The following is a 13381-nucleotide window of genomic DNA, read 5'->3' as shown; positions in this document are numbered from 1 at the left end:
CTCATCTCCTAACTTAGCTCTCCCCCCACGAGGCGGCCTGTACAAGCACCTCGAAGGCCAGTCTGTAAAACGCAGCTGTGAAGCAACACATGAGTAACCGGGCGCCACCCGAAGCTCCTGAGCAGAGCTCTGACCGGAGGCTGGGGGAGAAATGGACACGCAGGGGCCACCTGGAGGCCGAGGCCTGCTCAGGAGTCCGTGCAGGACACAGGGAGGACGAGGCCGGCCTGCGCCAGGGCAGTGTCAGCACAAGGGCAGGGCACACGCTACCACAAGAAAGAGAACTCCTTTCAGCCAGAAGAACGCCTGGAAAGAGAATACCAGCTACAAGACTCTGGGCGTGGGGTGACCCGTGAGGGAGGGGGAACAGGAGAACTAGCAAATGCATGAACGAACGAATGAATGAGCACACAAGTAAGTGATGAGACAGGCTGGACCACCCCGACAAGGGCGGCTGGCACAAGCTGCAGGGACCTCGGGGAACACGCTCGATCCTAGAAAACCCAACCGTGGAGACATTCCGTCTAAAGTAACTTTTACAAAAGAGAAGTCAATTTTACTAACAGGAAGGGTTTCTAACTACTCTTTGAAAATCATCCTACAAGGTGCCTGAGGGCGAGGCGGCCCAGCCCTGCCCTGAGGCTCCCCTCCTGCCTCAAGGCTTCAACCGCAGCCCACTCCCCCCTCAGGTATCTCTCCCCCTCTAGAACCCTAATCCCACATTTGGGCTTGGCTCCCATTCCTGGCACAGAGCTCCTAAAACCCCTGTCATTTCCTGAGTGCCAGGAGCATCTTCTGTTACCCATACCGCGCCCCTTTAACCACACCGGGGCTTGGGCTGATCCCCCAGACGGCTTCAGGATGGGGGGGGCCTGCCGGGGGAACCCACCACGTGATTGGAGGGTGGGGACTTCAGCCCACCCCAGACCTCCACGGAGGGTAGAGGGGCCTGAGACTGGGAGGATCGCCAGCGGCCAACGATGTATTTAATCAATCTCAGCTCTGCAACGAGACTGCCGTAAAACCCCCGAACGCCGGGGCCCCGGGGCTTCCGGGCTGCTGGACACATGAAGGTGCTGGGAGGGTGGTCCCCAGGGAGGGCATGGGAGCAACGTGGCCGCCCACACGGTGGCACGTAAGGCACGAAGCCATGCGCACCCCAGGCCCTGCTACACACCGTGCTCTCTCCCTCTTCAGGGTTCTTCAGCCCTGCTTCCCCGACCCCGCTGGCCCCAAGCCAAAGAATCACCACTCAGGGGAAGCCTTTCTTCTTTTTCTGAATAGTCAGTAGATCCCTCCTGTGAAAATAGTCTAAAACACAGCTTTTACTATAAAAGTTGATATACCCCAAGGATTCAAAATAACCTAGTTTCCAGAGACTTCCCAGGCGCAGTCAGTGGTTAAGACTTTGCCTTCCAATGCAGGGGGTGCAGGTTCAATCCCTGGTCAGGGAGCTAAGATCCCACATGCCTCGCGGCCAAAAAAAAAAAAAAAAAACCAAAACATAAAACAGAAGCAATATTGTAACAAATTCAATCAAGACATTAAAAATGGTCCACATCAAAAAACTAAATAAATAAAATAACCTAGTTTCCACCTTTAGAAATGTGAATTCTAAAATTATGCTAAACCTGATCCTTTAAATGCCATTTATATCAATCTGAATTTTGCAATTTTTAGCATCTTACTTACTTGGTACATTCTTCTAAAGACTGTACAAGCATTTGCTGGAAAGAACATATTTCTTCTAGATTTCCCATTAAATATGAAGTGTTTGCTGAACTTAACCTAGAGCCGAGAAAACAACAGGAGAAATAAGTGAGCAGTTTTACTTACATTCCTCTCCTCTCCCAGCCCAGCACCCTATTAAAAGTCTAATAAACAAAGTGCTCATGTCTATAGGAAACTGCTGCTCATTCTGTTCCAGTAGCTCAGCCTCTGTTCTCTGAAAATACGAAGGAACAGCCAAGGTGACGACTCTTTCACGCTTGGCACAATTATCTAACTTACTTCTCAGTGGTCTGCAGTGGCCGCAGATAGGTTGAAAGCACAGTCTGAAGTTCTTTAGAATATTCATTTTCTGTTTCCAAAATATTCTGTAGCACCTACAACAAATGATGAATAAATATTATTTGACATTAAGATGTATAAGCGTTGGCAAGTTCATCACCATTGTTCAATTCACATTGTTGCTTCTATGCAATACTAACTTGTTTAATATCATCAGTCACTCCCTGTGATTAACTACTAAATCCATGTAATGAGCTGTTACCAAGGCTACACGACTGACTTCATCTCACCGCCAAGCACATCCGACACAGGTATACCTAGAATGAGGCCAGAATGAATTCATCATCAGATAAGTAATGCCGAGTCCGTTTAGAAAGAAAGGACCCACTGATACTCGCAACAGCGTGGATGCGTGGATGACTCTCTGCAACACTGTGTTGTACAAAAGAAGCCATTCGCAACAAGGACATTCCGCACAGTCCATCGACGGTAAGTCCAAGCACAGGCAAGACTAACCTACGATGGCAGAAATCAAAGGTCGGGGGTGGGAGGAGGTGACAAAGCGGAAAGGGGCATGAGATAAGTTTCTGGAGTAATGGACAAGTTCTACATCATGGTTTGGGTAGCTGTGACACAGATACATATACCTATCAAAGCTCACTGACCTGTATTCTTAAAATCTATGCATTTTGACATATGGAAAGTCTATCAACTAAAAATAACATGAAGTTTACCCTTTATACGGTGTCTAGTAAATCTCAGTCCATTTCTGGGAACCTCAGACTTTCATTAGAGAAGATGATCAACTCAGATCATCCTATAAACATTAAAAATTAAAGGTCTACCAGTGTAAAGCAACCTTTATATAGCCACTATTGTATTTAAAGATAGGAGGATAATTATAAATCAACCTTAACATAAAAATGTTTCCTGATACCCTACAGCAAATATAGCCAAAATCAGTTAACAACTCTTAAAAACATAAACACAAGTACAAAACAGCTGAACTAAAACACGTGCCCCTTTCCATCAGCAGTCGCCGAGAGCAACTCTCCTCCCTGGGCAGGGCGGGACGGCTCCGGGTCTGCAGGTGGAGCCTGATGGAGCCCAGGTGCAAAGGTGGCCTTCTACTAACTCCTGATGCACGCTACACTCTGGGCACGAAGGTGCCCTACCCATAGTATCTCCAATCCTCGCAAAAACCTTCCTTTTACAGAGGGAAAGAGTAAAAGCAGAGAGAGGTTAAGTAACTTATCCAGAGCCAGGATGTGAGCCTTCAGCTGACCCTGCACTGCCCCACGCTGCCTTCTCCAGCCACAGGCTAAGGGCTGCAGTGGAAGCAAGTAAGATCCTTTCCTCAGCTATGGTTTCCATCCCGCTCTGCTAGAGAGCCAGCATCTTCCTCAGTCAGAAAATCATACTATGTATACTTTCTGAGGATCTACTGCATGCGCTAAAATGTGCTGTCCGTCTTCCAAAACTGACACATCAGCCTAAATTAATCCTGCAAAAGAAATCATACAGAATAAAGGTATCAAACACGCTCGGTTTTCTCCCACGATTTCTGATAATCAAAATGCATGTCTAAACATTAAAGGAAAAAGTAATCATTAAGCTAGATTTAGATTTCAACACTAATACAAGCAACACGGATTATTATTCTGCTCACTGCTGTCTTCTGCATTCTCGAGGAGAGTACAGTCATTCATGAGTAAACGCAACCCTGATTAGATAACTCACATACTACACTATGTAAGATGAAGAGAATCAGGCTCTTTCACTGACTCTCAGCTCTGGTTTCGCCCCTGAATGGACCTATTCACAGATGCCTGGTGGAGCGGGCGGAGGAGGAGGGGTTTCTCCAGGAGACCCTCCCTTTGCGGGGAAATGTGGGTGCTGATCTTACAGTTACAACGCCTCCCCTCAAAGAAATACTCAGTGGACCCAAGGGTCCAAAGACTGGAGAACAGAGAGAACAGTGTGGCCCTGCCACTGCATGCCCACAGCATACACTTTAATCCACACTGTATCCTGCAAAATGACGTGAAGCAAACAAGCCGAGCGTAATGAGTCCTTGAGCTAAAACAATGAAAGTTAAATCTGTCACAGGTGCGCGAGACAAAAAGCCCTTTCTGGATGTGAAAGTGAACACTAAACTATGATTTCATGTCTCAGTTACAACTGTTAGGAACTGTTAGCAGCACTGCTTAGGACGTGCTCGGAAACCTCTACACCTGTCTTCTAAAACAGAAAAACAGCTCCTGTGCGAGGGAAGAGGAGAATCCCTGCGTGGCAACAGCAGGCGCACGGGCACGAGGAGAAGAAGAAAACGGCATTTCTTCCATCGCAGCATGAAGCAGAGCAAGCAGATACAAAAGCTTCCCAGAGAATGTACCAGAAGCAATGCCAAAGAAAAGACTGCAGCGATTGTGACAGTTAAGTTGGTAAATTTCAACTACTAGTTGTAAACATGATCTCCAAATAAGTGCTCAAGTCAAGCTCTATAGTAATCCCACCCAAACCATCCAAGTTACACTTAGCTTCTCACAAACACACGACCAAGACTTGCTAAGTGAGGCATGCTGGCGCCGACCGTCCACGCAGCCAGGAGGCCACACGTCCCTCCCCGAGGTCGGCGGCACGCCTGTGTGCTCCGGCCATCACCTGTCTCCCCCTTCTTGACTTCTGCACACTCTGGCTGCTGCAGGACCCCATGAGACCTCACAGCCCGGCTGCCACAGCTCCATCACACAAAGGCTGGTCCAGAGAACGCGAGCAGCTTTCACAGGAAGAGCAGCCTTTACTCGGCACCATGAGGAACAGCCGGGCTGAGCCCAGACGACACAAGCTCTCCCCGAGGCGGGAGGCGTGGAGAGCCCAGTCGGGTCAAACAATGGTGCCACACAGGAGGACGACATTGGGCAAGCCACACAGACAATCCCTGAACTGTCAGCCGTTACAGCAAAGCAAAACAAAGGACCAACTCATTACCCTGCAGACCACAGAAACTCACTTCATTATTGCCGGCGAAGGAGCGTAGAGCAGCGCCCATTTTACAAATGAGTCACAACTTCCACTGCAAATTTTGGTAGCTGCCGTATGTTCTATTTTATGTGTCATCGATAGTCCTTTAAAAATAAATAACTGGGCTTCCCTGGTGGCGCAGTCGTTGAGAGTCCGCCTGCCGATGCAGGGGACACGGGTTCGTGCCCCGGTCCGGGAAGATCCCACATGCCGCGGAGCGGCTGGGCCCGTGAGCCATGGCCGCTGCGCCTGCGCGTCCGGAGCCTGTGCTCCGCAACGGGAGAGGCCACAGCGGTGAGAGGCCCGCGTACCGCAAAAAAAATAAATAAGTAAATAAATAAATAAATAAATAACTGATTTACGTGTGAGAAATACACAGTAACATTAAGTCATCTGATCCAGATACAATAAAAGATTATCATCGCAAACTAAAACCCAATTTCAAAACCATGAGCCTGGTTCAGAAACACAGTAGGAAACACTCAAGAATGGCACAGCTATTCTTACCCCTCTCCCACCCACCGAACTAGCCCCATGAACCACAAGGAAAAATAACCATCGCACGTTTCCTTTCAGCCTGGTCTATTTAAACTGTATTTTAGGGGTTAAAGTTTCAAAAAGTAAGAGAGGACTCGAGCGGCTCATAGCTACCCGCCCCGAGGGAAAGGAGAGGAAGGAAGGCCAGGCAGGGCAGGAAGCTGTGCCTGCAGCCCTGCCCGCCCGCAGAGCCAGAGGCATGAGGACAGGGCTGCAGCCCACTCCCCACCCCCACTGGCAGCCACTGATGTAACGCAGCGTGCTGATTTCTGCGTGCTCTTAGCACTTCACGACATTAACTTGCAGAAAGAGTCTGGGGGGCGGGGCACGCAAAATGTGTATGTTACTGTGCCTTTTAGAAGGAGTTACGTTATTTCAGTGTTTCTAAACTTGGGAATTCATGAGGTCTTGGGATGTATTTCTTCCAAATGCTGAAGGTTTACTACGCAAGAGCTCCAGCAGAAGCTGCAGGGCCGCTCTGGTCTGTGCCGGCCAGGGGCTGGCCCTGGGAGCCAGCAGACCCGGGCGTGAGTCCCAGCTCTGCCATGTCTTCACCAAAGGGCTCTTACTGGTCTGTGACAGATACTCAGAGTCCACTCCCTGACTTCAGGTGGGAGGCATCTTACAAACCTCCTCGGACTCTGCCTTCCAGCCCAAACCCGCGAAAGTCCTACTTGGAGCTCCGTCACGTGACTCCATTCTTCAGGACGTGACTAGTTCACAAGACGGCCTTTCCCGCGACTGAACAGCTCAACTCTTTCTTCATTCACAGGCCAAGCCTCAGCTGCTACTCTACCCAGCTCCTGCTACCAGCAGGAAATCTCCATCTATATAAAACAAGGAAATTACATAAAAACAGTGGGAGCAGAATTTGTCACAGACGCCAGCAGGCCCCTCGCCATCGGTATGAATGTGGGTGGGATACAGGAGAGGAGGGCGCAGCTCCTCAGAGAGCGCAGGGAGCTGAGCTGCCCTGTCCCGGGTGAGAGCCATAATGGGCCTGAGCCTCGTACAGGCCCCGGGCGGAGACACCAGACGTCAGGACTGAGAAGCAGTCTTGGCTAAGGTGGGCGAGGTAAAGGGACCATAAAGGATAAAAGAAGCCAAAGCAGTGCTTGAGGTCAGTGTGGCTCTAGGCCAACCTCCGGCCACCAGGCAGAGGCTCCAGGCAACTCCAGGAGCCAAGGGGACGGACGGGCACAGATTCGCTCTGGAGCACCGGAAAGGTCCGTGGAGGTTTCCTACAGCATTTTATGCAAGATGCACGTCTATTCTGAACATTTATTAAAACCACTGATTGCTACCTATTATACTTGCAATCTTTCAAAGACAAAGCTACCTTGCCTTTTCATTGTACTCCGGGGAGTAGAAGCAAACCATGCCTTATTTGCTGTCCACAGATAAGGAGCACTGATGTAACCCTGGAAAATAAAGCCCCAGTGCATCACAGGACACGGAAGGCCATAAGGACCCATATCTTCCCAGATGGACATATTTAAGAAACCTCGTTCTCTACCGGTGACATCCCCTAAAAGGGGTGTCAAAAGACCGTTCACTCCCTCTGGGGGTGGCATCTAGCTTCTAGAAGAGAAGGACTTTCTCTGATCTCCACCAGAAAAGGCGTCTGCTACCAGGCCGTAGGTGCAGTCAACTCCTTTCACTGTCAAACCCATCAAGCTCGGGCAGGTGACAAACATGTTCCCTTTCACTGTATGATCCTGTCGCCCTTGACTCCAGCCCTCCCAGGTAATTAATTCTCAAATGGGATGCTTGTTGGCAAATGGGCCTAATGCCCCCAGTGCTTCTAAACGCTCTTCCTAACAACCGTGAAAACCTCTTAAGGGCCAGCATTTCACCAGGCACCTTAAGGCCCACTGCTAATCCTCGCAACAACACTACAAGGCCAAGGCCAGCATTTCCAACGTCCTTTTACAAACACATGACTGCATGAGCAGCTGGGGGGCTTCTGCCAGGCCAGCCCCCCAAGAGGACACCCAAACACTACACACAAAGCCGGAGCACCCCTCCCCCCATAACCTAAACAAGGGCTCTCCGGACCATTCACTGACCTAAGCCTGAAGACAGACTGACCTCAAACACCTTCACATTAGAAAACAAAGTTAACAGTGCTGGCTGGCTTTGTCACAAAAACTAATCAACTCTTTACTTAAAGCAAAGCTATGGGTTTTTTCTTCCATCATGACTCTCTGTGTCTGAGGCCCGGACTCCCCCACCTGAGGTCTCTAACGCCCTGCTGACATTTCCAGCACAGTCTGGGCTCTGGTGCCAAAGTAATCCTCCAAACACCTCTATTACTTGCATTATCAAGTAATGGGATTCTGCCACACTGTCTGGAACACTTCCTTCTACTTGCAGGGACAACGTTTTTACATAATTACATCACATTATCTAGGTAATTTTATGTTCTGCTTACTGCACCTAAAATGAATATTTGACATTTTTTAAAGCTTCAAGTGCATTTTTGAGAATTATAGATGGATGTACTGCTGGTGTCTTAACCATTCTTGTACTGCTACATATTTAGGTTGCTTGCAGCTTATTGTTGTAACAAAGCACCCTATGAAAACACCCTTGAACAAGCATCTCTGAATACCTTTCAGGTGATTTTTCTGGGGTGGATTTCAAGAAGCAGAATTACCACATTAAAGGGCTTGAGTGTTTTTAGAATTCCATGAACAGCTGCCATATTACTTTTGAGAACAGTTCCTGGTTCTGCACGTGAGGAACGTGGAAGTCGTCACTCCACCCTAACAACAAGTAAAAAGCTGAACAGACTGAAAATCGACAACTCTTCTCGAGTCCATAAGGGGAGGGGACACAAGGCTACTGCCCCCAAGATGTCGCACTGCCTGGAGCAGAGACGCTGGGGTGGGAAGCCCTGGGCTGTAGTTGATGACGTGCTAGAGGCTCAGTGCAGACCAGCCTGAGCTATGAACCCTGGGGGGACACAGTCACGGGGGACCCGTACCCCCAGCATCAGGAAATTTACCTCTAGGAGCTCAACCAGGTACCCAAAATAAATATCAGAGAAAAGCCGACAATCTGGATGATTCCAACTCTAAGGCAGTAAGAAGATTAGTGGTTGCCAGGGGTAGGGGTTAGGGTGGGGAGGAAAGAAGCCACAAAGCACAGAGGATTTTTAGGGCAGTGACATACTTGACATTGTAATGATGAATACACGCGTGTACAGAGAGTGAACGTTAAAGTAAACTGGGGAGTCTGGATGAGTGTGTGTGTCAGTGCAGGTCCATCCTCGGTGAACAATGTCCCATCTGGTGAGTGATGCTGGTAATGAGGCGTGTGTGTGTGTGTGTGTGTGTGTGTGTGTGTGTGTGTGTGTGTGTGTGTGTGTGTGTGTGTGTGTGTGTGTGGCGGGGTGGGAGGAAGAGGGTACGTGGGTAGTCTAGCTCCCTCTCAAGTCTACCGTCAATTTAAAACTGCCCTAAAATAATAAAAGTCCTGTTTAACAAAGTGTCCAAAGAACTAAAGAAAACTATGCTTAAAGAATTTTTTAAAGTATAAGAACAATGACTCAAATACAGTCTGTACTGAACTATAAAAATAATCAAATGGAAATTACGAATTGAAAGGTAGGCGCTCAAGATCAGATTTGAGCTAGCAAAAGCAATAATTAGCAAACACAGAAAACTCCCTAGAACAGAAGGGAAGAATGAAGAAAAATGAACAGCACCTCAGAGACCTGCAGAAGGCCAGCATGTCTGCCAACAGTGCACGGGGCGGGGGGCGTGGTCCTGGAAGGGGAGGAGAGGTGACCAACGGCCATAAGTCACTAGGAGCCACTTCCTGCTCCCCAGTCTTGACCATCACATGACGGCGGAGCTTCCTCACGGCCTCTTGACCTCCACGTGTTTGGGCCTCCACCTAGAATGCTCTCCCGTGCTCCCCACTGACCCCAAGTGGAGACCTAAATCTTTCACAGATCATCAGCCCACACTGGTCTCATCTCCTAGAAAGTGTTCTTATCTCTCAGTGAGGTTAAAGATATCTGTACTTCTGCAGTTTTCTGCGAAAACAAAACTACACAAGGAAGTGCGAAAAGTTTAACACATTATCTATTCTATTTGTTCTGTGTGTCATACTGTGCCCCACATTTTACTTTTCTGTATAATTTATAAATATGGAATTCAGGAAAGCTGAAACTGACTCCTGGCTTCGTCACTAACCAGTTCTGTTCACTGCAAAGTGAGAGTGCTATATGCCGAAAGATGGTTCCCACGAGCTCTATACGTCGATGTCCGTCACGACCGCAATTTTAACATGCGCTGTTCACTCATAGAGCTTTATGTAAACAACCGTTTGGATGTGATTCTGAAGCCAAGGCGTTTCCCCATCATCCAGAATGAAAGAGTTGGCTGACTCCAAGACAACAGCACATGTGACACAAAGGCTCTTCTCCCTGTGTAAGCGCAGTTAAAGAAGGAAATCTAAAGCAGCACTGGTTACGTTTCAGTCCAGAGAGGACTGCACGACACACAGTGCCGAAGAAAACAACCCACCAGGGTTTCCAGGAAAGCACGGCTACCTACTTTTACAGAACACCCAGTGGAAGCAGGGTCCCCGGAGGCCAGCGCAGTGCTGCCGGCACCAGCTCACACGGCACCGGCTGCTTTCCTCTGATACAGTTATCTGGACGCACACCAGTGAAGAGGAGGCTCTCCCGCTGTGGCACGTCACTGTGGATGAGGAGTGCGCTGCTCGCTGCAGCCTCCCCCGGAAAAGAAAGCAACGCCTCACCTGAGAACGTGCACGAAGAAAAGGCAGCTCCGTAAGCTGAAAGTTTTCCCCCTAACAAACGCTGAAGCGGCACAGGACCCCACACATAACACATTCCACGCACTGAAGAGCAAACGTGGGCAGAGCCACGTCCCAGGAACAAACCCCGAAGAGACAAAGATTCGAAGGAGGAGGGTTTGGAGAGCAGAGCTCGGCCAGGAAAGGCAGGCGCCCTGAGCCCTTGGGACGCAGGTGTGCTCTGCCAGCGGGGGTCGGAGTCCAGATGAGGCCAGTGAAGAGCGCTAACGAGAACGGGGACAGACCAGCGAGACGGTGGAGAGATTCAAGGGAAGGAGGTGACCAACACGAGGAGAGGGGAGGCCACGGGCCACCAGGGGTGCGCTCAGCGGCCTGGCGCACGGAGACCGGACAGCAGAAGAGGTACAGAAGTGAAGTCCTGCAAAGAGGAGGCCACGGATCGGGGGCAGGTGGTGAGAGGAAACACCGACGGGGAGGGGTTCCTGCCGCTCTCGTCACCGCTGCGTAAGCAACGCCTTTAGCAGGGCCTGGCAGAGCGAGCCCCTGACAAATCCTTAAGAAATGAACGAGGGCCCCCAAGGCCAACTTGCGCTGCAAGATTTGGGGGCAAATGCGTAGGAGAGAGCTGAGCGCGCAGCCCCAGGTCACTGGTTCAGGTCTGCACGACTCTGCACCATCTCTTCGTAAGAGCACCGGAGACGCAACGCTCGTGATGAAAGGGCTGCTGCCAGGAGAGGCTCAGCAGCCGCTACTCTACTCCAGATCCTCAAAGGTCTCGTGGCTCAGACTTACATCTCCAATCGAGAAAGTAAAGAGGACTGGGAGTGAGGAAAGGAATAACTAAGTAAGTGCACGCTTCCCACAGAACTCAAAACATAGCTGTGTTTAGAAAGGTCACCCTGCTGGCTTATCACACCAGGTAGATACACACCGGCAATGTAACATCTACCCAAATCTAGACTATCATTTCCCATTTCCAGCAGATGGAACGGTTCAGGAAAAAGGAGGTTTGGATTAGATATTAGATTTAATGCCACAGGTACTTTTTAAGCTCACAAACTGCTCAAGTTTCAAAATGCAGCAAATTTTAGGATTCTGAAACCCTTGCCTTCACTATGTACAATGTCTAGACACTCTCCTCGAATTTCATGCTATTTGATATATATACACATATCAATCCCAGAAAAGACTACGTTAACATACAAAATGAACTAGAAACTGTATTGATCTGGAAAACTGACCGTCTACTCCCAATGGAGTATATGGCCTCTGACGTATAATGGCCTCTGAGGCACATAAAACCTGTAAATCACATTACGCACCTTTTAGAATCCCAGTGTTGAAGAGCTGTAACCGCATGGGGAAATAATCACAACACCCAGTTACGCAATAAGAACAGGGTACTATTCCACACATTCATACAAAACTATAAGAGTATTATAGAAATACATAGAGGTCAGAAGGAAACAGAGCAGAATAGTAACGGTGGTTGTATCTGTGTGGCGGACGATACGTGATTTTTATATCCTTCCTCCCTCTCTAGGCAGTTTACCTACATTCTACACTGCTCAGTTTTAGAGACATTCAAAAAAACAAGTTACTCTTCGAAACCGTTTTGCGATTACTCACCACGTTGTAATAGCTTTTGTTAATGGCAGTTGTATCAAATCCTTTGGGAGGGCTCTTCAAGGCTCCAGATTTGGGTGACACGGGCTTTTCTGAAATAAAGACGTAGGGCAGGTTTACGGCTCCACCCTAGAGAGGACCACACGCGGCAGCCCCGCACGACCCCAGCTTCTGGGCCCAAATGAGCCCCCAGTCCAACGGGCGGCGGGACAGAAGCCCATGCAGCCAGCAGGCCCCCAGCCCCATCTCCACCACACGGTCGGCTCCCTGAGCTCAGAGGCCCCCACAGCCGTGCCTCCAGCCCGTCCTCCCAGCCCAGGCTGAAAATCTGACAGATTATGCACCACTGCTGTCAACAAACAAAAAAGAACTAAGCTATACGCTACACATGCAGCTCAGGCGTGCAGTACGGGTGAATTACTAGGCCCAGAGCATCAGAGACAACGTTGGCAGACACGTAACAATATTAAGACATCAAGACCCACAGGCTGGACTGTATCTGGAGGGATCCAGGTCACTCAGGATGCAGAAGTCCCTCTAAACAAGGGCAACAGACAAGGAAGGAAAGTCACCCCACACAGGGCAACAAGGAAAAACCTCACTGCCTTCGGAGCCGCCACACCAGGGACGACAAGGAAAGCGGTCACGGCTACTGCAAGGATTCAAGCACTGAACATCACATGGCTTTCATCCAATTCAAGAGAGATTTATTCAGAATAGGTACTGAAGAAGCGCTTGCCAACTGATTCCTTGGCACTCTGTGTGTGTGTGTGTGTGTGTGTGTATGTGTGTGTGCCATTGAGGTTCTGTGGGGCGGGTGTGTCTGTCACTGAGGTTCCGCGGGGTGCGTCTATCACTGGTTCTCCAAGGCTACATCAGAGTGGGGCTGGTGGGGAGGAAAGGAGAAACTGTGATGAGCACGGCCTGGGGGCCTCGGTCTGTACAACCCCCTTCCTCCCTTGCCCCCTCTGCAGGGTCCTGCTGTACACACGGCTGCCGGGGCCCCTCCGGCGTGTTAGGTAGAAGGATGCTGAACACGCCTGTCCAGAATATCTCTCTTTAGGCAGCATTTCCCTCCCACCCCACACACTCCTGAGCTCCGGGCCCCGAATTCCAACTGCTCAATAGCTCCATTATCTTCTCAGCAACAGAAACCCCCAAAATGCCCAAAGCAAAACGCACTGTCTCTAGCTGTGGGTCCCCCTCCTCCTATGGAGCTGTTTACCTAACTCTTCTTTCAATGCCTCACTGTAAGGGCTTTCCAAACAGCTGAAAATAACGAGCAAAACAGAAGGTGTTATTCCTAGCTGAAAGAATTCTCTCTGCCCATGGGATGGAAGCAGAACTCCACAGAAAATAAACTACTTCTAAACCATGAGAAATACAAGGA

The 13381-nt window shown here is 49.5% G+C and overlaps 1 protein-coding gene across 5 annotated transcripts in view; it reads right to left on the bottom strand.

Moving 5' to 3' along the window:
* ARHGEF7 (Rho guanine nucleotide exchange factor 7) overlaps positions 1 to 13381 on the bottom strand; it is a 362900-nt gene that overhangs the window by 274792 nt on the left and 74727 nt on the right. For all 5 annotated transcript variants that reach the window (XR_013824848.1, XR_013824849.1, XM_079902929.1 and 2 more), the window contains 3 exons: positions 11995 to 12083; positions 2011 to 2105; positions 1693 to 1788 (listed from right to left, as the gene is read on the bottom strand). Coding sequence is in view for 3 of the 5 variants with exons in the window: in XM_079902929.1 (XP_079759055.1) it covers positions 1693 to 1788; positions 2011 to 2105; positions 11995 to 12083 (280 nt within the window). In the remaining 2 variants the exon portion in view is untranslated. The remainder of the gene's footprint in view (positions 1 to 1692; positions 1789 to 2010; positions 2106 to 11994; positions 12084 to 13381) is intronic.

Source organism: Stenella coeruleoalba, assembly GCF_951394435.1.
Source record: "Stenella coeruleoalba genome assembly, chromosome: 18".
NCBI lineage: Eukaryota > Metazoa > Chordata > Mammalia > Artiodactyla > Delphinidae > Stenella > Stenella coeruleoalba.
This window is presented reverse-complemented; position numbering and strand designations above follow the sequence as displayed.